The sequence below is a fragment of the Haliotis asinina genome, chromosome 8 (genome assembly GCF_037392515.1).
Source record: "Haliotis asinina isolate JCU_RB_2024 chromosome 8, JCU_Hal_asi_v2, whole genome shotgun sequence".
NCBI classification, from domain to species: Eukaryota; Metazoa; Mollusca; class Gastropoda; order Lepetellida; family Haliotidae; genus Haliotis; species Haliotis asinina.
In genome coordinates, this window is record NC_090287.1 from 54868029 (window position 1) to 54894704 (window position 26676).

A 26676-nucleotide genomic window follows, 5' to 3' on the forward strand; every position below is an offset into this window, starting at 1 on the left:
TGAAATCAATTATCACACAGAATTACACAGAATAATGCCTTATCAAATTTAAAACCAACGTGTTTATTAATGTCAGTTTGTGGACAATTCTTTTGACATTGATTCAAAAATAATATGAGTTTAACATCATGGCCCATCAATACGTTATTTCAGTTTTCCTGGCATATGCTATTTATAAGCTGTTTCCACACTGCACCACTGTGATAGGGACTTTTGTTGATGAAAGCTCCGAGAGCACCCTGAGGCCTTGACATGCTCAGCGATCACTACATCAGACAGGCACAGATATGCTTCTTTGTCTGTGATCCATTGTCAGAAATCCATGAGGAAATACTGTTTCAAAGACTTTGTGCAAAAAAGTATACCACTGAAAAAAAGTAGGGGATATTCGATTTTGCAAGCATACCACTAGCCAGTGCCAATGGATATGAGGAAAAGTATATATATCCATACAGATGGAACATTTTCAAAGGAATGGAATAAATTTTCACATTTTCCATCAATTTCTCCTCCTCGTCTGCTTCTTCCTAGGCTTCATCATTTGCATTTTATCATTCTTGGAAATCCAGTATCCCCTACTTTTTTAAATGCTGTTTTTCCATTTTAGTTTGACATTCCATATATTTTACATTCAAATATATGTGTAAATGTGTTGTGATTCCTTATTTTGTTACAACATGTTTTCAACAAAACCTATGACGCGTCCTATTTGATCAAATCTGGTACCTGATAGAATGTATGTATTTATCTGTGTGAATGTGGTCTGGTTTGATTCCGATTCTCTTTCCTTGTCAATCCATGATCTGAAGTCTTTGATTTACCCAATGTCTTTCTTGTGGAAATGTTGCTACTATACTACTGGTGCATACCATTTTGTTGATTCCAGTTATTTGCCTGACATACTTGTGTAGATATGACATGTATGTATATACTATCACTATAATCATCCTACTTGTGGTGTTGTAGAATAGGTGTAACAGCTTTGTATGGACTAGACTTACACTAGTCCGTAGCATTCCGTACAGCCTTGGAACAAGGCTAGGTGTAGACCTGTATAGAAGTACTTCTTTGAAAGGTGTGTATAAGTTTGAGCTGTAAGAAAGGATACCAATATATGGATGAACAACTTCTATATTGCAATGAGAGTGACATTTCAGTATAAGCTCTAACAGTAGAGAGTGACATTTCAGTATTAGCTCTAACAGTAGAGAGTGACATTTCAGTATAAGCTCTAACAGTAGAGAGTGACATTTCAGTAGGTTCTAACAGTAGAGAGTGACATTTCGATAGGTTCTACCACTTATCAAGCAAGTGTTCAACAGCATGAGGACAGAGAAGCATATATACAAGTTAAAGATGTTTGTACAGTATGATAGAGGATTAGAAAGCCAGTAACAACACCTAGCTTCACCTGCACTGAAACTCGCTCTCACTATGGTAAAGGAGTTGTTCATCCATATATTATTATTCATCTCCACAGAAGTACTGTTCATATTGTAGGAAATATTTGTTAAGAAAACAAGCATATTTAATCCAGCTTTCTATGACTGCAATGACAGCGTTGGCCTTCAAACATACTGATGTGTATTTTTCAGAACATCAAAAGGGCTGTGCTCTCCTATGTGCTGCCTATGCCCAGTCTAGATCTAGATATAGCAAATATGTAAATGCATTTTATGTACATCTTTGACAATAGAAATGAGTCATAGAAATTGTATGAGGTCAAAGCCTGTTTTCAAGGGCTGGTAAAAGGCAATATTGGTCTCCTTATGGGTCAGTATTGTCTCTTTACAGGATATTTGAGCTTAACAGGTTTTGGCCTGATATTAAGTAGTAAAGATACAAAATCAGATTTGATATGTCAAACAATGTCACCAAAATTAATGGTAGTTTATAACAAAAGTAGATATTTGTTTTAGTTAGATTTGGTAAGATATGAGGCTCTATCTAAACAATGAAATTCTCCTGGAATGGAATTGATCATCACTCAGGAACATGCAGTGTGTTTCCTCTTCTGGGTAATTCCCAATTCTATTTTTAGTAACAAGTAAATGCTGTAAATTATCAGACATAACTTAACATCACAGTATAATCTATTGAGTGGAATACGATCACATTTAGACCATTGAATTTTTGGTGAATCTGCTTTTTAACGTAACGCTGTGGAATGAATTTAAGCATTGTCTAGAGAATAATACAGTCTGCCGCCATACAGGTGGAATATTGCTGAGTGCGAGATAATACTAAACTCCCTCACACTAGGGACTAGCACAAGCATATATTGTATTGGCAGATGCGTCAAGGATTTTAAGATATAGTTGCTTAATTTTCATGTAATGTAATGTCTGTAGATCGCAGAAGATAAGAAACAACAACATCAATTGTTCACATGAGCCATATTTCCTTAAAGTTTCCAAATGCTTCTTTATGACATACAGTGATCAAATTGAAGTACGGTTCAAAGAGGTGTTAAAACAAACTTACTCAATCAATCATCGTTCTGTGATTGGAAAAGGTGTAGGTGATTCTAGATGCTAGATTATTAGATTTGCTAATATGGACATGAATATTTGTGCTGAAACACACATTCCATCATACACGTAATGGCACTAAGCATGGTATGAATTTCGTTGTCATTATCACAGAGTGTATTTTTAAGAAACTCGTACTGATTATATTTTAAAGACAACATTGATAATGGGTGCCTTTTCAGAGAGCTAACTGGATCCAAATGTGTTCATGAACTGACCATGAGCTATTACATCCAATCACAGGTACAGTTGTTAAATTCAGATGGTGCCAGAGACACGTGATATCATTTATGTGGCATGATGGTCCTTATGTTATTGTCACCATTTTTCTGTTAATAGTTATGGTTGAAGTTAGATTTGTGATATTGATTGCAGCCAAAAGTCATCCTAATTTGTTGTTGTCCTGTTGAAGAATCTTGTTAATTGTCCATGTCTGTCATGATGTCCTTTGATACTTGCCCTTCTTTACAACTCATGACACGTAGCACAAGTATGATTTGAGTGTTGTCATGATTCAAATCTACAATTAGCAGGCGTACTGGTCCAATAGCTTATGTGTGTAAAGATAACACTTTGTTCTGAAATATCATGAGGCTGTTTAAATCTTCTGCCTGCACCTCGTCAGGGAGAGCTCTGTCTGGATTCCAAATGGATGGACGAGCCGTGTATAGTGATAGTTGTGCATGCCAATCTTTGTTATTTGAATCAAGTTTGCCCTGATTATGTGTCTATGTTGTTAAGCACTATGTCTTTGGTTTTCATCAAAGTGGTGATCATTTGGCTGATTACATATAGCGTTCCTCTTGCATTTACCCAACAATGCAGTACATCACTCGCTCACTCACTCACTCCGAAAACAGCATATATTGTCATGTCTTAATTTTCCCTCTTAAAGGACTGAATTACAAGGAAGCATTACCAAGTAGAAAATGCAAGGATTCTAAATCATAGTCACTTCATTATGTGATGAATAAGTAATGCATCTTTTCATTCCTTGAATACCAACACTGATGTATCCTTGTATTTAGTTGATACCACTTTGCTTACATAAATTATATGGGACTTGCATGCCTGTTGATAGCAGGCAAGCACCGCTATGTAATTTGCCATGTACAGGTAAGACCAAATCTTGTTTGTTTATAGTACTGACAACAAATACCCAGCCAGATATCCTGACAAAACCTTGTGCTTGGGAGATGCTGATTGGGCAACAACCCTACTCTGCTACACCACTGATTGGCTAAGTCTGCATGGTGTAATTCTATGGTCATTTCCATTCACTGGATGGAGAGAGTTTTATTGTAATCATCCCAGATGAAATACTGATGGTTTGACTATGTTATGTTTCTGTAGACCACTACAAAGCCAAATGATTTTTATGCACGTTGTTAAATGTTAAGTACCCATTCAGCTGAAAAATGACAATCAGACATTTTGCTGTCTAGATGTTGTTCTTCTGGTGTATATGTTTATGATGTACAGGTAGTAATCATAAATAAATCTATATTTTCAGAACCAATGGAGTATTATTAATTGTTACCATGGTTACGTCATGTTGATGTACTTGTTCCTCATACTGCTCAGGACAAGGAGTGGCATTGTGTGTTGTCTGATGCCAGTTTCATTGTACACTCATGGCTTTAACGGGATCAGCCATTGCCTGGTTTATCAATGTATCTCTGTAGGATAAAGATTGTAGAAACTTCTTGTCTTTTTGAAGTGTATATTACAAATTCCTGTTCTATTTTACTGTAAATGACTTTCATATGACTGGGAAATTGTTTTTCATTGATAGGTCTCCAAATACTGTTGTGTTTCATTGATACCAAGCATTTGGAATCAACTTCAGTCAGGTTTGTTGTTACATTTCAAGAGGAAAATTTTAGAAAAGTTATCTCAATCAAATGTTTCCCTGTTTAGTTTGTTTTGATTCCAGCTTATTTCTGTAAAACATGGAATGTAGTTGATGTGATCTAATCATAAAAATGATAAAGGTGTCATTTGGCTAATGTCCACAAACACAGAATCAAATAATGGTATTTTAAATTTTCATGGAATGTGTCAACAATAATAGTATAGGACAACTAGAATGTAGACCATGTTTTCTTAAAGAATGCATGACCATAGATGCTCACAAGCTTAGGGATAAATATTCTAGTGATTTGTCACTTTCCATATAATAAGCCTGAAAGTATATTTCAACGTTTCATTTTCTGCTGACCCCTACAATGATAATGGTAAAAGTGGCATAAAACTAAACACGCTCTTGCACCCTGTTTGAAGGCAACTAGCACACTGCACTGTTGCATCAGAGCCACGTACAAGGGCTCAGAATATGTTGTACCAGAAGGCCTTGGCACTGTTATTACACCATTTTTATCGTTTCTTTTTCTGGCCAGCAGGGTTGATAGCAGGTCAACTGTATTTTCAAATTTTGTTAGTCTTGATATATATTGTCCATGTTGTTATATTGGAGGTATATCCATTTAGGGATTGGAGCTTCCTACTATGGGAGATATATCAGTATATGTTGGTTGGCGCTTTGTGATACTAGTTACTGTGGCTGTCGTTCATTGTGATGTATTATCTGTGAACAACTGCTCACCAAACTGCCTGTCTCATTGGAACAATACTAGTCACTGTTTTGTTGTCTAAATATATTTATTATTTACATGCAGTTATGAATTATAAGCAGACGCAGACATTGGATGTAAAGTCTAGAGGCATAATGGTTAGTTTATTTGCTAACACCCTGCTTTGAGTGCAGTGGGATTTCTGACTGTGAATGTTGTCTATATATATTTATTACTTACATGCAGTTATGAATTATAAGCAGACGCAGACATTGGATGTAAAGTCTAGAGGCATAATGGTTTGTTTATTTGCTAACACCCTGCTTTGAGTGCAGTGGGATTTCTGACTGTGAATGTTGTCTAAATATATTTATTACTTACATGCAGTTATGAATTATAAACAGACGCAGACAATGGATGTAAAGTCTAGAGCCATAATGGTCAGTTTATTTGCTAACACCCTGCTTTGAGTGCAGTGGGATTTCTGACTGTGAATGTTGTCTATATATATTTATTACTTACATGCAGTTATGAATTATAAGCAGACGCAGACATTGGATGTAAAGTCTAGAGGCATAATGGTTTGTTTATTTGCTAACACCCTGCTTTGAGTGCAGTGGGATTTCTGACTGTGAATGTTGTCTAAATATATTTATTACTTACATGCAGTTATGAATTATAAACAGACGCAGACAATGGATGTAAAGTCTAGAGCCATAATGGTCAGTTTATTTGCTAACACCCTGTTTTGAGTACAGTTGGATTTCTGACTGTGACACACCTAAGGGACCAACCACTTAAGAGTTCATGGGGATCAGGCATATGTATGGATGCTTGATATTTTCTCAAGCATGTCTCTAAACCAGATATTTTTTTAAATGAAAATTACAAGCCTATTTCTTCTTTTCAGAAACAATTTTCAACTATGTCATTTTTATGTATGACGCAGTCAGAACGTTTTCTTGAAGAATTTACAGATTTTTTTTCATAAGGTCCCAGACCTCCTCCCTGAATATGAAATGGTTACTCCCTAACGTGACCTAAACAACTAAAGCAAATCATTAAATTTTGTCAATATGGCCAACCAGACTAGCAACTATTCCTTGCTTTTACCATACTGACAAGATTACTTATATTTCCATCAGATGTCATTCTTTAACAAATATTTGTGAGGTTAGCTACCGCAAAATATGTTTTCCTGTAATTTAGGAAAGGTTATTCAAGTTACTATTAACATATTCTTTTGACTATGAGAGAATGGCAATTGGTACTTTTGTTTTAAACCATTATTTACCCACTTCCCACCCCTTCCCCAAATGTATCCTTAATAAAGTGCAAACTTAATCTGTACTTACAAGTTCTTTTGAATTATTTTGCATATTTCCATTGGACTTTGGACTAGATTTTACAGGAAGTGTACATATTGTTTACTAATTTTGTTTGGTGACTGTTGTTATGTGTCATAATATGTATTATAATACATAATTTCATTTTGTTACTGTTGATGATTTGTTTGTAAAATGTTTTATGGTCGAATTGATCTCTTGAAGTTTTGTTATTTACCGAGTTGTTAACACAACTTCTCAATCAAAACCGTTTGCTTGTGCAAACAGGTGCAAACACTTTGTTCATGTTAACAGTTAACAAGCAGATGGAAATGTTGAATAAGTTGAAATACTTGCCCTCATCCCATTTCCATAAAGGCATGTAAATACTGCAAACATGAGGTTCCATCACAGTGCAAAGATTTCTTTGAGGAATAATCCCTGGTTGTAATGTTTTTCATTGCTTATTGTTAACCAGTATTAAAATTTACTTACCAGTTTGTCAGGTGTCTTTCTAGTATTATTGTTGTGGCTTATTGTTTCAGAAATTGTGTTCCTTCATCTCTGAGTACACTATTGACACATATTGGACCACAACTTATGTTAATCCATTATACATGACCGTACATTTTGATATTTATTATTGGACTTGTCTGTTCATGCTGATTGATCCCATGCTTATGAATGACCAGATTTACTATACATACTTTAACTTTTTCCTTTGTTACTACAGAATATATATGAGGTGTGTATATTTTCACAAATGTTACGACTCCCTTTCTATGATATTCTAATCCGTCAGTAATTGTTGGTATCAACATGTGACTTTGCCTCAAGATCTATGCTATGACAAATTGGAGGTTAGGTTAGGCTAACAAGATCGATAATTGGAAATATTGCAAGGAAGAATAATTAATGAATATCGATATGAACATGGTGTTATATTGTACATTGTCTTTTCTGATAGAAAAAAAAAAATTTTCTCACACAATATTCAAATTTATGACAATATTTATGGTCTGATGTAAATTTATTCATTTATTTATTTTGTTAATAATCCATGCATGTCACAACTCACTGGTGATGTGGAATATATTCACTTATTTCAGACTTGGCAGTCTGTTGACAATTATCGCTCCTTATGATCTCTATCAGCCCTACGAGAGGTAAATAAAAATAAGATGACACAAACCTGCCAGAGGGATGAAGTCGTTAAAGGCAGGTGTGCAAGGAAGTGCATATATTTCACTTGTTAGATTATGACACTTAAGCTTTACTGAAGCATATAAATTTCAAAGTTTGGATTAATTATCTGTTTGGAAAACCTTTTGACAGCCAGCTGCCCAAAGTCAAAATGATTTGTAAAGATCAGCTACCAACAGTATAGGATCGGTTGTGAATTCTGACCTCAGTGATATAGTTCAAGTTCTTCAAATATTATAGCATGTTATACCTTTGCATTTGTTGGTTATTCATTGTTTCAAATGTTTTTCCTGTTTAAACAGGCCATTAAAAATGTCATGCCCACTGTTGCCATGTTCGGATTCTTTAGCTTTGAGCACTAGCATTCAGTTATAACCAGGACATTTAGAACTGAAAACTTACAAATACATTTGGTATAATGACAAGACAGATTGCCTTGGGAGGAAGGTTTAAGAGGACACCATCAGGTAACACATTTCCATTAATTCCTGCATTTAAATTACATCAAATTAACATGTTTATAAATCTTGTTATGCGTTGTTTCAAGGTTTTAGTGCATGTCCTATTTTGTGTTACAGGAAACATGCAAAATTACTTAAATTACTCAGTAATCAGTTGATTTAAACTGCTATGTAAATTATGGTTCATTGTTTAAGTAACCCCTGTTAACAAAACATATTCTTAGTGATGAAAAATATTTGATTTAGTTGTCTCTTTGAAATTAATCTAATTAGCCTTTGATACTTACATCACCTGTAATATTTATTATCATTTAACTTGTATATAATTTTTTTTCTTGACATAAAACATTTGATTTACACCTTTTCTATTTATTTACGAATAAATGTAATGCATGATCAATATATAAGATTTCATTCCGTGTAACACATTATTTATTACGCGTGTGCAAAGTATGATCAAAGCTTGCAGATATAGCCAGATTGTTTAGCGATCCCAGGTAATGACTGTTACGTTTTCATATGTATTGATGCCTGAGGTAAACATCTGTCGAGTGTATTGTAAGCTCTGTTCAATTTTTGTTCCCATCACGGACAGCCAGTGCCTCGTCCTACAAAACAAACTTTGCGTTAAGGTAATATCAACTCCCGTACTGTAACAAAGGCTTACGTCATTATTGCGCTGAGATGGTTTTGCACAACGGGGTTTGGAACCCTTGAACTAAAGTGGAATATTTGTTATTTGCGTTCCCGAATGCCAAGTTATTTTATGTCTGCTTTACTCACAGGCATCATGTCATTGTTGAGACTACTAAGCGCCTTGGAAGTTTTGTCATGACAGAGGTTGGGTATATTTTCAGGAATAAAGTATTTCTGATATAATATTTCCGTTTATGTTGTCCATGAAGGTGTATGATCTATGTTGTGGACGTCCACGACTCCGGAGTGAGTTTAGTTTTACGCCGCACTCAACAGTATTCTAGCTAAATGCGGCGGTCTGTAAATAATGGAGTCTAGACCAGTCTAGAGACTCCTTTGGATTTGGGAGAAGTAATTATAATGACTTCACTGATACATGACTACGCATCTAGCATGTTTGTATTATTAATCATTATTGTCTGGTCTGGCCTCGATCATTACTGAACTCATAAGTATAATCGGTTAGATGATTTAAAAAGTGGAGGTGAGTTGTGATTGGTAGCGCAAACACCTGATTAGTTGAAAAGCCAACCAAGGAGGTAATAAACTTATCTAATAATTCATCAGAACGTATGCGCACACTCATATATAGATACACATACATATAAAGATGGATTTCTTCTTTCTTTATATGTATTATGGATATTATTTTCAGCAATACAAGCCCCTGTGCTTAGAAGAACCTACCTGAATTATAGTAATCTAACACTTGTCTGACTGCTTCAGGTAGCGACAGATTACCGCATATGAATTGATTGCGGATATAATGTATAACATTCACTCTTGCGTTTTACAGGTACATACCTAAGTTCTTTCATTAATGCGTGCATGTTGTAGCAGTTTTGAATATGTTCATTGACATTCCGTTCATCCTCGTTAAAGAAAGACGGTGGGGTATAGCCTTGTTCAAGCGATCGCTCGTCACACCAAAGACCCGGTTTCGACTCCAATGGGTATAGCGTGTGAAGCCCATTTCTGGTGTTCCCCGCTGTGATATTGCTGGAATATTGCTAAAAGTGGCATAAAACGAGCTGCTCACTCACTCGTTGAAGCCGCGCTGTGGTGTAGTGGATGGGATGTCTGCCTGGAAGGAGTTAGGTCGGTGATTCGATCCCGTTAGCGTACCATAACACGCTTCTTTTTGTTTACTTGCCAGGCGCTCAACATTGGGGGAATAGTAGACAGTAGCTAGTTGTTTATATGTGTGTGGGCAAGCACTATCTCACTGGCATCAGTACAGACAAGCAGTACACGGAGTAGCATACCAACACACGCATGTACGTCTCGAGACAAGTGCAAAACTCAAACTCAACGTTAAACCCACTTCAGCCTTCCTCTCTCTTTCCTTATGGCATGTCTGATAATGATTGGAGGGAAAATCAATTTTCTGAGAAAACACCTTTGTCTTATTTCGGTGTTTCTTGTGCAACCACCAGAGGGACAGTCAACCACTGGGTGGGTTTGTGCGGTTTCTACGTAACAAGTCCCCAAGTCCAAATTCCCAGAATCCCATGCTTGCCGAGAGCCTACGATGTCCAGATCTGGTGGTCAGTCTTGGGACTTGGCCGTTTCATGGGCCGTATTCTAATTTGGTGGATCAATGCTTAGTCACTGGATTGTCTGGCCCAGACGTGTAGCTTAGATATTGCGGAGTATGGCGTTGAACACAATACACCGAAAAGGACAACAGTGGAAATATATTATTACGGTCTGACACATTATGATTCATCACGTTCATTTTGTGTCTGTGTCTGTGTCTGCTTAGTGAGTGAGATCAGTTTTACGTCACTTAAACATTACTTCAACATCGTGGCTGGTGACACCACATTGTGCCCAAGTGGGGAATGGAGCCTCAGTCTACAGCGTGACGAGAGAACGCTTTCACCACTAGGCTATCCCCCGGCCAGTCAGCTAAAAGAGGGAAGTGAGAGACTGAATGAGTTACGTTTTACGCCACAATCAGCAGTGATCAACAGCATGAGCATCGACAAGACGACAAGACAATAAAATCCATCTTTAATTACTGTGGTTATGGATGTGAAAGATGGGCACACCAGTTTGAGGATAGCAAACCCATTTAGACAGTCGTCGATAAGAAAATAATTACTCTAAAACACAACAAGGGACCAAATGGGAGTTCCATTAAAACAAAATGTAGACTGCATCTCACGAGCGATGCAGATACCAACTGGAAAAATACACGTGATTCCAGAAATAAAGCAACGGATTTGCGAGTCACCTTAAAGGAGGATTGCGCGCCGCGAAACTGACACCTACCCAAAGTCATTCATCTTTATGGAGACAATTTCTCAGTCTAATGACTCAAAAATTACGTCAACAGTTAATAGTTATAACACGTACACAATGCCTTGTTTCGCAAGTGGCACTAGTTACATCTAGACCTAGACTGGAAATGGTCACGTGACAGTGAAACTCTCTCTTTAAATCGGTCTGTTTTATGATCGTTTTGCTTTTATTTTGATTTTGTGTTTTGAAACTGTTCAATATTCAAACATGCATTTTCTTCGTCACTGACTTTTCTGTGGAAATGTTGCATGGCTTAAAGCGATCCAACGCGGCTGCAGAATAAGATCAACTGAATAAGTTCGCGAGAATTCCTTTCTCCACATGAAAGTGACCCTAAGTAAATACAGTCAGGAACCAGTCAATATAAAACGGGATCACTGATACGGGACATCTTTTTAAGAGGAACGAAACATTTATGTTTATGTATATACATATAATTGGCGCGTCATTGAATGGATGTAACATTGAATTAACACATTCTGGGGCAATAGAAGCGTCTAAAAAGTAAAAATGTCGACGGGATAAGTATTTGAAAGAAAAGTAATAACCGTGCTACTGTCCCGACCCTGGACGAAAGATGACACTTCTGACCTGTACACACAGGAACTCATAAATAAGGTTACTGATTCTTGTGCATAGGGTGAACTGGTGACTGTGGTCTTACTGAGGTATATATACAAATGCTCACAGGACCTAGCCTAGCGCGTGTGGTTTCACAGATGCCTGACCAAGAAGTGACCATTCTAACTCGGGTACTGTGTACTGTTTAGGACTACGGTTATACCGAATTCCAAAGAGCCACTAATTTCTGTTCATATAAACACAGCTCGTTATTTCGACTAATGTTTAAAGCAAGTTGTCACGACCAGAAAAACAGTTCGATACATCCGTCGGTTCGTGAAATCCGTATTCATATGAAACGTAGTTTCAGAATCATGTCATTTTGCCTGACTAGTTTGATAATATCATCACACGCTGCTTCCAAATCTTGCAGTTGAGTTCACGGCGTACGTATCGAGCTAATTCTAAATTCAGTTATACATTTGATAGAATATGGTCACTTCTGCTTCTGCACTGCTATCAACTGATATCTGAAGGTTTCCCCAATAGCAGGGTGCAAATACCACTCGTATGCATGCATATACAGCGAATCTAGAGTATCACGTGACTAGAAAGTACACACATCGACCGTCACAGCACGTCACAACGCTACGGTGAAAGATTCAGCAATGTTCATAATAAATGTTCTTCTCACAAAACTGAATGCATTTACCACAATATAGAAAGTTTTACGCAGTATGTACATTCGACATTAATCTAAACAAAGGAAGATTTCGTGTCGCGTACACTGGACAATAATGTACCCTATGCTATATCATAAATTACATTTTCTCAGTACAGTACCGATTCTGTACTTTGGGGTTCGCTTCCATTCGGGATTAAAACCCACATTCTCATAATAAGGCACCAAATCACACCACACGCAGTCAGTGAGAGAATCTCCACTTCACTGAGAAAGCGAATCCCGAACATAACATACGTTACAATTGACCAGGCATTGTGTTTCCACAATAATGTACCCGTATTAGGGTAGATATATACTCATAATCTACCCGGATCTAATGAATATATAAACTCATTTTCTATTTAAAGATTCTAATATTCATTAATTATACAGGTGTATTCAATCGCCATCGAGTCAAATGTCAAACACGATGGAAATGCTAGCACGTCTCCATCTTTACGCAGTGTAAACTCCAGAAGTAAGAAATCGTATCTGACCTTGAATTATAAATCGATATATCGGAAACAATAACATTAGCTCCTAGTGTAATGCTATATAACGGTTCCTCATAGTTGATTGTTCGTTATATAAGTTCTCGTTACATTTCATGTTACTTGGAAAGCATTGTTTTACTGTTTGCCTGATCCGATTCTAAAGACACAAAATGGACAAATCACAAATCATGGCACTTTCTGTAGACATAATGTTACACCTGGGTCTATTCGGAGTCGAATGAAACCATTTGAGTTTGCAAATACTGTTAACGCCATTTTAAACTACCGAGGAAAGAACGCATACACGTGTATTTCACGATGGCTGAAAAATACAACAAACAAGAATTTTTTTCGATGGTGATGAACGTGACAAGAGTGTTTTGAACACCGAGTTCTGTTGATATCGAGTTGCGTTTTGATCACTTTTGTAATGTTCGGTCAAATCCAATTTTCAGGTGTATACTTTCTTTAGCCCCAGAGTATATTTGGCTGGATTGAATTAACCTTAAAACACAATATATCAACCTACATCATAAACAAGACAACGGCGTTTGCACATTTTGCTGCCACGGTAGATGATGCAATAGAATATCTGGCAAGAGAAGCCTGTGTCCATTGCTGCAGTATGATGAAGTGTTATCAAAAGTACGGCAGAATTAAACCAACGCCGTAACACACATTTCATTTGAATGGGTCACAGCAACAATAACAGGTGAGGTACAGCAAGATCTGTGATCAGGACAAACACGTCACTTCAAAGAACCACAGGCACACGGTAACACACTCGTCAAAGTCAAATGTTTATTTTTTAAATAAACTTCAGAGTCGGTAGTAGAATGTTACGTGGATGCACCATGCGTTGATATGCGGCTGATCGTTGAGCGGCAGGACGTATCCTCAGGTTATGATAATGCTGTTAGTAGGTCACAAAGTCCTGGACTCCGATTGGTCACATAGAAAGTGCATCAGAAAGGTGCATTGTTATTGGTTGTTAAAGAACATTTATGTTTATTGGTCAATGACCATAAGGAATGGGTAGACAAAGGTGATCAATCTAGTTGGTCGGTTTTTCATCATGATATTAAACTGTGATCAGCAGTGAATCGAAGGTCAATGTTGCACGAAGCTTAGAAAAGATGAAGACAAGTCACCAATGAAGCGCGTGATCAAATCCGCAAGATTGGGTTTAAACTATCCAGTTAGCTATTCAATGGTGTTGCAAGGATGTGCGTATCTCATAGCGACGCATTTACAGGACCATTTACCACCTCCGTAAACTGATACATCACTGCTACATCGTTGAGGTTGCCGAAGGAGATGTCGACTCCACCCATTGTGCACCACTGATTATCTGTTGCATCATCGAGGTATTTACTCCAGTATGTACAGCCATGTTAATGTCCGTCGTACACTGCTGGAGGCGTTACACCTCGCCGCCATCACGTGTTGCCATTTTCCTTGTCACAATCTTCGTCGTTGGAATCGTCAAGGTCGTCATCTGACTCCAACGTTGTCTGTGATGCTGCCTGGCTTGCAAGCATGATGCTGATAACGTCCACGTCGGTGGGGTCAACGAGGTCGAGGGGACGCTCACCCTCAGCAGTCAGGATGTGTCGATCTGCGCCTTTTTTCAGAAGAAACCTGTGGAGAAAATATGATAACAGTATTAACGATGATAATGATGATTACCATGATGCATTCTTATTATCACTGTCAGTGGATCAAGGGGGTCTGGTCAGTGGACGACTTTTGCTCTCGGCTTCCCGAGGAGTATCCGGCCGAAGGTTCCATTTGAAGATGAAATAATCACATACAACCAACGTACCTTCAATGCTTAGCGAACAAGGACGGCCTATAATGGCTGCAAAATTGCATGATCCCCGGGGAGTTGAGATTGACACAACGAAGTGCCATTGAGATTGGCATCCTATGAACGAGGTAAAACAAAGCACCTTTGAGCAGCCTAGCTAGAACTTATAATAAATAGTAAAATAAATATTTGGAACAAAGTCATTTTCCAAAGGACCGTATGTGTGGTATGTCTTCAATGTGCTATATGTGCTTCAGTGTGCTACATGTGCTTCAGTGTGGGCCACCACCAAAACCAGAGACACGATCATGAATCACAGTCACCCACCCAACTCCTCTCCGCCACATTGTAGGAAATGCCAGGGATACAAACTAATTCTTCCGCGAAACTTTAGGTTTACATTCTACATATTGCGTAAATATGTAAGACTATTCACATTACATACTTCAGCATTTCTAATCATCAACCTTATCCTACGTGCGAATTTTATATGCTCAGTCTGTAAAAACAAAAGCCATGTACATTTAGTGTCCGCCATTCTGTTTACCAGTAGGTGTTATTGTAACGCAACACACTGCGCCATTGTTGTATATTTTGTTTCAGCCTATTAGAAAGGCACTTATACTCGCAGAATATCCCTTAGACAGGTTCCACATTTGATATTGCTACTTTCACCGTGCAACTCGTGTAAGAAATATTGTTCTCGTGCCAAACATAACATCATTAATTAGAAACACATACACTAATGTCCTTCGAAGACATTCAGTTCCCGTTTAGCTATTCTCACGACGCATATGACATATCACATTTAGCAAATCGCCAGGATTTATACTAACTGGGTTAATTACGCCAGTAGGTGGTGGGTAGGGGTGGGGTGGGGACATTATTCCCATATCGACGGTGACGCAGGCGTTGCTACTGAGACGTCGAGAGAAGAAAAACACTGACTGAATGCTTAGTGAGCAGTCTCTGTCCAAACGTTCTTCAGGAAACTGACGGATGTTTTTGTTATTTGTTGTGAAACGCCACACTCAATCATGTTGCCACTTTATAGCGGGGGTCTGTAAACATACCGAGTCTGGATCACATAATCTAGTGATTAACTTCTTGGGCACTGATCCACTCAATTGGGAGTGAGTTAACTAGTGGGTTTAGTTTTAGTTACAGCATCATTAGTAATACAGTTGAAGTTGTCTAAACCGGCACTCATTGGAACTGAAGAAATAATCCGGTTTATACAATGTTTCGGGTTGTGGAACTGATAATAACCGGCACCACACACGGTAATACGGTATCCATGTGGGGAATCGAACCCGGTAACCACTAAGCTACTCTGTCGTCAGTCGGAAACGATGTCATCAATCAAGAGTTGAAGACTGACAACCCTGTCAACTTAGTCGCCATTTACGATAAGGAACCGTTTTGTTCTTTGACATCTCATGGGTTCCGTCTAACATATTTATACGTGCGAGTTCTTATGTGAAAGTGTGAGACGTTACATTTGACAGCGTGTTAGACACCTCAACTGAATGTTTTCATGGGTGTCTTGTCTTCCAGTTTAGGTTTAAAAACGGCGTCGGAATATCTTCATGGTTTAAATAGTGTCTACATTTTGCATTAAGAATTGCAAAATTCGATCTTTATGTGATGGAAATCAATGATCAATGACATGGTTTCGGAGACCTACCGAACAATATCAGCATGGCCTTCTGCGCATGCCGCATGAAGCGGTGTCCAATGATCTCCATCCAGCATATTGACGTCAGCACCATGATTAACCAATAGGCGAACCGCATCAAGGTTACCGTCAAGCACCGCCTGGTGAAGAGGAGTTAAGCCTGAAAGACAAGACCGAAATGATTAACTCTATAATACCCGAGCACCAGACAATCCAATGACTGACATCATGAGTATCGATCCCCAACTGTGTCAGCGAGCCTGACAAGATTATCTTACTCGCTTCAGCTTTTCTTGTTGAAGTCCACTTCCATCTCAGATCAGCATTAGACTTTTTCCTTGAGATCAAGATCAAACGCACAAACGTCAAAAGAGTCTAGACAACATTCAGTGGTTTTGTATATGTGAAAAAGTCATATGTTTTAAGGTAATTCTAAAAGCAAAACGTTGTTCGTCATAAGCTAATCATGGGATGACATTCAGAAATGAAACAAACACACATCACACTCATACTGAATCCCAAAGTTAACATTCCATATTCATTAAATGCACATTCCACAAATGGCATTATCACAAGACACATAAACTGATGACTGGAATGTTTATTTAGGCACTTTCGAAGCAATCCGATACACGGTTAATTCAACAAATCCTGTTAGATTGACGTATTGTATGTTGTTGCAAGAAGTTAGCAATGAAACGGTCGAGTCGGTGCAATTACATCGCTGATTCAGCAAAACGACTTAGCGCCCACAACGTCAGTGCTATGTGGGACACCTGTGGTGGCGGATATTAAACTCACGCAACCACGAATCGTCTTCAGGAAGGAGAACCGCAGGGCACTAATTGAATCTGAGACATTCAGTCACCTACTCCGCATTTTACAGCCTAACTTTTTAGCCCTTTCAAGTTACAGTGTCCTTTTACAGGCTGATAAGCATTTATTTGAAATTTCGTACTGAGAGATATATATATGAAATTTCTTATCCAAGATTTGCATAATATATGAAATGTCCAAACCATGTTTAACAACGCATCACAACCAAATAAGTGCTCAGATGGTATATTTGATACTACACTGTCTTAGTACAGTACAGATTCTAGAACCTTTGTTGGGTCCCATCCGGGATTCGAACTCGCACTTTCCGATTCAGGCACCTTATCGTCAGCCCACCGATTCACCCATCTAACCCTCTCAGCCACCTAGTTATCCCAGATACTCTCAAACATAATAATTGGTTTATAAGTGTAACCAGACATTCCTTTCTCTAAGGTTCGTATATATTCAGGAAATGGCGACATCTAATCTGCTTTTGGGTAGGGTCGCCGTCTCGCTTTGATGGCATCTTAATCCCCAAATTAATATACGAAGGTCTTAGCATGCTACCTTGGCTGACAGCACCTTGGATTTCATTGGATGTTGAGGTCTCCAACATCACAGAAGAATGTATCTTTTCATATCAGTGGGACATAACCTACTTCAATTCCAAAGCCAGTAAGTCAGTGGTGTATAACACTATATATCATCTACGGAACACAACACTGTCACGGCCTGATTGCGGCGAGACCTCTACCACACTTCACCTTAACACGATATAGGAACGTCTTGATGTTTTGCCCTTGAGATGTATAGAAAAAAAAGGTTGGTTCACCTACTGTACCAGCACAAAGGTAGTGAGTGAGTATGGCTTTACGCCGCTTTTAACAGCACTCCCGCAATATCATAGCGGGGGACACCAGAATGATCTATACAGAGTGTAACCACGTGGGGAATGGAACGCGGATATTCGGCGTGACAAGCGAATGCATTAACCACTCGGCTACCCGCCGCCCAACGTAAAGCAAGTGAAGTGGAGCGCTTTGTGTCAGTTGTCTAATACCACATTAGATAAACGTGTAATAATATCACACCGGACATTAAACATAAGTCAGTCTATACTTATGAATACATGATACGGTTTATGGGTGACAATTTTATAGTATATAGGGGTATAAGGCGTTTCAGAGCTAATTTTCATTAACTGGCGGTAATGATGAACACTTCGCCTGATGAAGATGCTACAATTAGCTCTATAATGTCGTATGAAGAATGAAAAGAACATGTTATCCATAAGACGTGACATGTGTTTACGTTTATCTTCTAAATGCCTTTCAAGAACTTTAGTTATAAATCTGTTTATTTTACCAAGGCAATGGATATTAGGCACGTGTCCAGTTAATGCTGATATTTACCTTTAACTTTATGAAGTTGCAATATTTCAGAATATGTATCTGAGATCGATAGATTACAAAGTGTGTTCAGAACAATTCATAATTCCAGTGCTGAGACAACTAGAGTTGCCAAAAATCATTCTGGACTAAAAAAATCCCTTTTTAACGTACAGTGGAAGCGGTCTACATTGACACTCATTGCGACTGAATCCGGTTTAAACAATGTGCCGGACTATAGAGCTGATGATAAATGTACAAGCCACGGATGGGACTGAGACTTTATGCTTGTGTGGATAACTTGCCGGATTGGACAGATGCCGGTGTATCGGACAGCTTCCACTTCCACTGTATTGTCTGCGATCTGTGATGCATCCTCCATGGTGCCAGACAGTGTAATTTACAACCACTATAGACAGTAAACATGCGTTTATTAACGTGTCAGGCTGTTTAATTTACCACCATAATATATAGTAAACAGGTGTCAGGTTATGTAATTCATAAATAAAGTATGGAAGGGTAGTATGGTCGATGTTGTTGTCATTATGCGTCTTCCTGTTGTTGTTCTTATCCATGGCAAATTAAATCCAGACCTGGAATTGTCGATGCACTATTCCGAAGACATAAATACCATGTCAGTGCCATGTTTCTTCCTGTCTACCCAGGAAGCCCTAATTGAGTGGGTCAAGACTAACGCTTAATCTCCAGATGTTAATATAAAAGTGTGATCAAAACAAATAATTTAATTTGAAGAAAAGACTCACTGAGATGGAAGATTCAGAGCCTGGAGAAACCCAACCTTGCTTCCTCTAGGATTTTCATCATTGTCGAAATTGCTGGAAAATAATGCAACTCAGGGACTGTAAGAAATCTAAATGGAACACAACCAAGTCTTCAGAACAAAGTGATTCTCCGTATGTGTGTGCATGTCAGTGATATAACGGTGTCTGTGCCAGTAACGTCTCCGAGAATAACGCGGAGAAGCATACCATTACCATCTCCGATCTACGTGTGGAGGTACTTAATGATGAGCCTCATGAATACCTCAGCTGCAGATGGCGGGACGGAATGCAGATAAATACCGTCACCTTGTCCCTAGCTGGATCTTCTGACATGAACCAACATCACTGTCGTCCCGACCGACATAACAGCAATGATAGCACAGAATATAATGGTTGGCATACGGCGCTGCACGATGTCTATTACGAGCAGCTTTCTGGCTAAACTTGCTGGAATCATATCATAGCCGTGGAAATAATTCGCCTCAACTGAATGAGAATATGGTTAGAAATGGATGACACATTCTTATTGTTGGATCGGTTATTTAATTAATATCGTATATTACCGTACTAACGCATTCGACGCATGTTTTGCATGCTTGTCCTTTTCGCGTACACATTGTGCCATTGAATTTCGTTGACCCATGCATAAATTGTTCAACGCTATTTGGTCTAATGAATCTGTATATGGATAATTGAGGGTTCAGAATGAGGCATTTATAGTTCAGGAAGATATCGATCTGTTTACTGCACTCCATTCGCCATCAGTTGGTAAATTGTGCTCTGATTCAACTGTGATCACGCAGCTGAGTTTAAATGACCATCGTTTGATATCATAGAGTCACAACGGAGTTATAACGGAAGCAATAAAGAGAAAACATCGCCAACATTATCCTCGTCCTTGAATGACTTCGCCTGTCGAGATCGATAAATATACAACTCATCTGACGTCAGAACTCAAATGTCGGAATCTCATCAACCCATTCAGAAGTTGTTTATACCTACAGGTCGGGCTCCGTTTCCTGTTTAGTATTCTATACGTACATTTCCAGATATTCACTCCTATTAGCAGTTTCATTCTGTAGTCCAGTACCGATCACGTCTTTCCTTCAATAGTCATATATCAGTTATATGGGCCTCTTATTACGTGACGTCTGCTGCTGTATCTGCTCTTTTACGACGAATGCTCCTTAGAAATAGAATAAGCTGACTGCGTGACTGTCCAGTATTATGTGGGTCAACAATGACTAGAATCTAATTATTAAACCCTAATCTCTGAAATGAACATATTTTACAGAAAAAACGGTTTCCGAATCATGTTCATAAATATAAAAAATAGATGACCAGAGACTACAAACTGTGGTAATAAATACTAAGTCACCTTTTCTAGATATGAAAATGCATACGAACTTCGATTTTTATTTATATTTTATACATCTACTGGGTAAAATAATGATTTGAAAAAAACCCAACAAGACTGCATAGGTAAGAAAACTGTCCACCCATATATAAAAAATTAAGAACAGCTGTCCTTTTAAATGACTGGTTTCCTTGACATGTTCCCTTGTATGGATTTTCGTATTGTTAGGGTAGAGATATTAATTCACGTCAGTTAGTCAGTACAAATTCAGAATAGGGCTGGTATGACATGGCCGGATTCGAAACCCGATCTGCTAACCACGGAGGTCCATGTTCCTTTGGACTATTATACTTGATCATGGACAGCGCGTCTATCGGAAGCTGAATGGGGCCCGTCATTTCATGGCTGGTATATTGCCGACGTGACGCAAAGCCCAACTCATTTCAACTCAAGTCAACTCAGCTGAACTGGGCCCTTGTACACTAAGCGTAGACGATAGTTGTGCTCCTGACTTTCATAAACGTGCCACAGCACTTACATGTGGAAGGATTAATTATTCACGACAGGTCCTATTTGCAAGAACAGGGCCTCTTACTTTAAACTAACAGCCACTTCGATCGATTAATTCATCCTATTATTTCCAAATCGGGTTAAAGGCAATTCAGTGCAAAGTGATCGTAAACAAGTGCTGCATATGTGAAGCATCTAAAATAACCCGGCTTATTAACGCCATATAGAAAACAATAACAGCAATTAAGTGTTAGTCTTCTGAATGTGGGATTAAGTTTGAACACATTTATACCATCAACGGGTCCTCAATAGTAACGCGAGAATGCTCTGGCCTATATTCGCTGTTTCATGTTAAACATACGAGCCACTGAGCTTATACGTCTTCAGCCGTTACCCTGGCAACAGGAGCAACAGCCACCTGTTTTACGACTGGTATGTCGAGTGTTCCATTCTCTTAGTCTGAGTGTTTGGTTTTAAGCGATTTTGCTTACACTGGAATTTTCAATACTGACATACTGAACTAGTATGGCATTCGCTGTTTATGAAAAGTAGGGAAATAAAAGCATCGCTGGTTGTAAAATGTCTCTTTGATGAAACGCATTTGGAAGAAACGTTCTATGTAGTTGATCTGAACACAATTATCATTGGTTCTTGTTTCTTGTGCAGAAGTCCTGTTTCTTCTCCCCGAGTTCAGTGTCTGTGTGAGTGAGTTTAGTTTCACGCCGCACTATTCGAGCCATATGGCGGCGGTCTGTAAATAATCGAGTCTAGACCAGAGAATCCAGTGACCATCAACATGAGCATCGATCTGCGCAATTGGGAACCGATGACATGTGTCACCCAAGTCAGCGAGCCTGACCTCCCGATCCCGTTAGTCGCCTCTTACGACAAACATAGTCTCCTTTTATGGCAAGCATATCTGCTGGAGGTCTACTCTACCCCGGCACCTTCACGGGCCCAGTGTCTACTGGTGGTAGAATTTGTTAAATCTGTTCATGGTGTCCCTAATTTCACTGAAAAGTTGATTTGCCTTGGCATGTGTTTGTATTAGGTGTTGTGTTCACCTTTTCGAGAATAGAATAGTTCTGACAGCAGCTCAAACCCCACCTCAGTAACTCTTCTGCAGTCAGGTCTGCATTTCTAGGTCTGTTTCGTTGTTTCTGCCCAGAACAGACAAGGAGTTCTTTAACAATATCCAAAAATATATTACTCATTAGTGCGAAAGTGGTGTTGGAAACTCTGGCAAACGTTCCTAACATTGTTCTTGAATCCTACAGACGGTGACATTTAAATGTATAGATTCTGTAAAGTGCGTCGTTCGTTTCAGCTCTAAAATATATGTCAGCTTAACAAACCTAAACAATCCCAGATACATGGAACTGTTCCCGTGAAACGGCACGGATTCAATAACCAGGTAATGGAACGTCTTTGAAAGCTGGCTACGTGACCGTTAAGTCAAGGCAAATTGATGTAGACATATCTGACTTCAACAGCAGCTGTATCTGCCCTTCTAAGCTGTCTTTGTCTGGAATATTTCACTTCGTGAAGCCTCCATATCATGCACAAGAGATCGGTCAGGCGATATTAACAATCCTCTCCGGCACGGCTGACATTTACGTCAAGGCTTCCAACTGAAAGTAGACCACATGCTGCACCGACAAACCATGCTGTCACGTGATCTTTATGAAATGTATAGCATATCCTTGTGCCGTGAAGCTGCAGCTCTGAGGAGAATGTTTGTTATTTGATTGTGATTCCTAGCACCATCATAGAGTGAGTGAGTGGATGAGTGAGTAAGTGGGCGAGGGATTGACGTTTATTACCGAAAGCCCGAATTGACGCGTGTCTCAAAAGTTAACCACTTTGATTACGATGCTAAAACAAACTTAAATGTGAAATCGGGGCCAACCTTGTCCTCGAACCACAGTGAGACCGTACTGTTATGACAGTCTGTATTCAAGTATGTTAAGGTTACGATCGTGTTAGGGTTACGATCGCTTTGAGAAACGGATTTGAACTAACGACCATAGGCTCCTAGCGCCTCCAAAGGACATAACTCTGTTCGACGAATTGCGACGCCTTAGACGATCGTGCACAGGTGTCATCAATTAAAAGGTGTACAGTGGTGCCATGTCACTAACATTCACAGTCGCACTGGTAACGGCTGATCCAGCATGCTGACTTGGTTCACGTCATCGTTTCCTAAGTGTGTATACCAATGTACATGCTCTTGATCACTCGATTGTCTGATCCTAACGTATTCATAACGATTAGTGCCAGTGGCCACACGGATTTCGAGTCATAATATGCCTTCTAACATAAAACCGTCATGAAATAGTCCAAATCAATTGCTATCAATACCAATCCTTGAACTGGAATATTTAACCTTATTACACCACCCGGGGAGTGCACAGTCGAGCTTCGCATGTGTTGGTAACTGATCTGAAAGTTGTCAAAATGGTAATGGCGTTAGTATTGACAAAGGCCTTATGGCACACTCAGAAGCTGCATGCCGTGTCTCACTGCCGCAGTACAAGTGGCTATTGACCTGAGCCTGCATTATTATGGTCGTCTTAATATTCACTTAGTCAAAGGAAAGTGTGGTTAAGGGATCACATCTTGGACCACCAGACGCGGGGGAGAGGTGGGCGCGGCTTATATTGATTAAACGTAGAGGGACACGTTGTATATGAGGCACTTAAGTGACGGTAAACAGAGTGATCGATGGTGACCGCTTCTCAAACATGACAGCACAGCATTTGCTCGTTTTCTAGAGGACAACCTCAATTGGTCAGCCTCAAGAGATGGCAGTATTGGTATTGCGAATGGTACAAAAACTAGTTCCGGCGTAGTGGAGCTGCGTTTTACTCAGTGAATTTTGCTTAACGCCATCATGTTTCAGTCACATCACAGTTACCATTCATAACAAACAACATACTATATGCATACATCTTCACATAGACAAATACACACACTGAGCTGGGGTGGTCCTGTGCATAGAGTGCAGATGACAAACCAGCTGAAGTCGAGAGCAGAGAGTCTGTGGATGGGTGACCGTATTTGGCATTTTGACGCCTGATACATGTGGTCTCATCAAAATCTCCTCTGCCCACTCAGCAGAAATATGGGTTTGTTGTTTTGTTGTTGTTGCTGTTTTGTTTTTGTTTTTGTTTTGTTTTATTTCGTTTATATATTTTTTTGCTTGTTTGGTTTTTTTTGGGTTTTTTTGTTTTTGGTTTTTGTTTGTTTTTTTTCGGCAGGGGGTAGTTTGTTATCTATCGTACATGTAACAAACTGTATATAGTATGTATGTTTTAATATATTCTAGGATGGTGGACAAAGTGCTATAATTACTTCCAATGGCCCTAACAAATGTAGGTCAATAGTTCATGCAAAGAACGCATTTCCACTTGCCTGATACCAGCTCGGATGTGCTGCCATCTGTGAATCCTCTTTACATCATCCCTCTGACTCCCTTCATCCTCCAACTTTCGCCCCATAACTGACGCCAGATGAAGCCACTTCATATCTACACTTTTAATTATTGCACAGAAGGGAGCTATCAAGATACACCCCTTAGCAGTTAAAGATGTGCTGAACCATATTTATCTGATTTCAATCTGCGTCTAGTAATAGAACATATGGAGAAGTTTCACAACCACATATTCGTCCTTCGCAGGACAAAGTTCTTTTTTTTAACATCCAGTAGGTTTAATATACATTACTCTTTTAATGACACAATATTGAATGGTATTGGACAAATATCGCTTCATTTAAACTTGCAGCATTGCGACTATCTGTGTTGGTAAAGGATAAGTTAATTTTAATAATGGCACTTACGACTATCTTAGCGCTAAGAGAGCTTCTTAAATCTAGGCCTAGAATTGCTCGGGTTGACCGTATTATAGTTCCTTTTTCCAGATGCCCATTTCCATTGAAGACTCCCTAAAAAGGTGTTAAACGTAACTGACATCACAAATGAGTAGTTTGAAATCCAGTTTATTCAGGAACTGTTGCCCGTGAAATGGACTAACGGATCATTATATGGACATTTTTCAGCGTAATGAAGCACAGAACCAAAGGCGATGCTTGAGTAAACTTATTTCATCTTTCGAAAGCCTAGTCTGTCATATATACCGTAAAATAAATACATTCAAGAAAGCCCACGCAAATCTAGAAAATGAGACAAGTCGCCTCATTTCCACTGCTTTGGAAAATGAAGAATGTCTCGGGTCTCCTTTTCATTGTATTTTATTTTTTTAACGTGATCTTTTTTCTATAAATATGGTCATTTCAGAGACAAGCTGTTATTCTAGCAAAACCTATGATCACGGTTTTGTCGGTAATCTATCATAATATCTGCGATGCGAACAAAGTGCTAAGGAGGATCTGCAGAGCAGAGCGCCGTAGCTGTTGGACTACCGGGGCCCTCCACAAATTGCATCGTCTTTAAGCGTCGTGGGCAATGGGACTCACATTATAAAGTTGAAATAATACTACAGTGAGTGAGCAAGTAAGGTCTTTCGACGGTCTTTCCTATATTCCAGCAATATCATGACAGGAGGGCTGAGATGGGTTTCACAAATTGTACCCGTGTGCAGAATTGAACCTGGGTCTTCGATATGGCAAGCGAGAGCTTTAATCACAAGACTAACCCACCCAACCATGTTAATACAGTGTTAAACAGGCATGTCTCGAGGTCAGGCTATTCAACAAGTTTCTGTTACCAACTGCCCACTCGTAGATCAAAGTAAACAATTGCTCCTTTGTGCGGAAGCAGAATTGTAGAACTAACGGGAATGTCATCTACACACCCACTACATCGATTACGTTGGCTCCGACTTTAACCTTTTAGTATACATATCTCAGAGCGTATTTATCTACTCTGTACGAGTACACTGTACATTGTACGATTTGCATACGCGCTCCCTGCAATAAGATGGATTAAACACGATACCATCGTCATTCATGTCGTATCGGCAAGATCTGCCGCGCAGTCATCACGACGAGGTAAAAAGACGCCCACGGGAAGGAGATAGCGTTATGTAATAGCCTGAGAACGGCTTAACATTGAAATGTTATATGCTTGTTTACCAATACATCATGTAAACTGTTTATCATTTAACCTCAGGGTCTGCATCTGTTAGAGAGAGTCGTTTCTTCCACGCGTATGCGTCTTTGGCAGCGCTACAACGTCGTCCGCCGAGTCAGAAGGATGTTGCGTCTACTGAGGACCGGGTTGTTTAAAATATTTTAGCGGGGTGAGTTTTGAGTTTTGAGGGTGGTTTGGTGGATTCTTTGCGTTACAAATTTTGGTTTGTTTATTTAACTTTTATCGTAATAGATGAGTTTGAAAACATGTTAAGTTTATTTGAACGAATATCTGAAATTACTTTTCTAAGTACACATTTTTATCACACGAAAATTGTAAAGTTTAATATGTTTTGGGATGGTGGG

The 26676-nt window shown here is 39.0% G+C and overlaps 1 protein-coding gene across 1 annotated transcript in view; it reads right to left on the bottom strand.

The window, feature by feature from the left end:
- Nucleotides 1-10788: 10788 nt before the first annotated feature.
- LOC137294958 (protein phosphatase 1 regulatory subunit 27-like) overlaps nucleotides 10789-26676 on the bottom strand; it is a 31890-nt gene continuing 16002 nt past the window's right edge. Inside the window, exons 2-3 of the mRNA XM_067826189.1 lie at nucleotides 16373-16523; nucleotides 10789-14516 (exon numbers count right to left, since the gene is read on the bottom strand). Of these exons, the coding sequence (XP_067682290.1) occupies nucleotides 14315-14516; nucleotides 16373-16523 (353 nt within the window). The 3' untranslated portion in view covers nucleotides 10789-14314. The remainder of the gene's footprint in view (nucleotides 14517-16372; nucleotides 16524-26676) is intronic.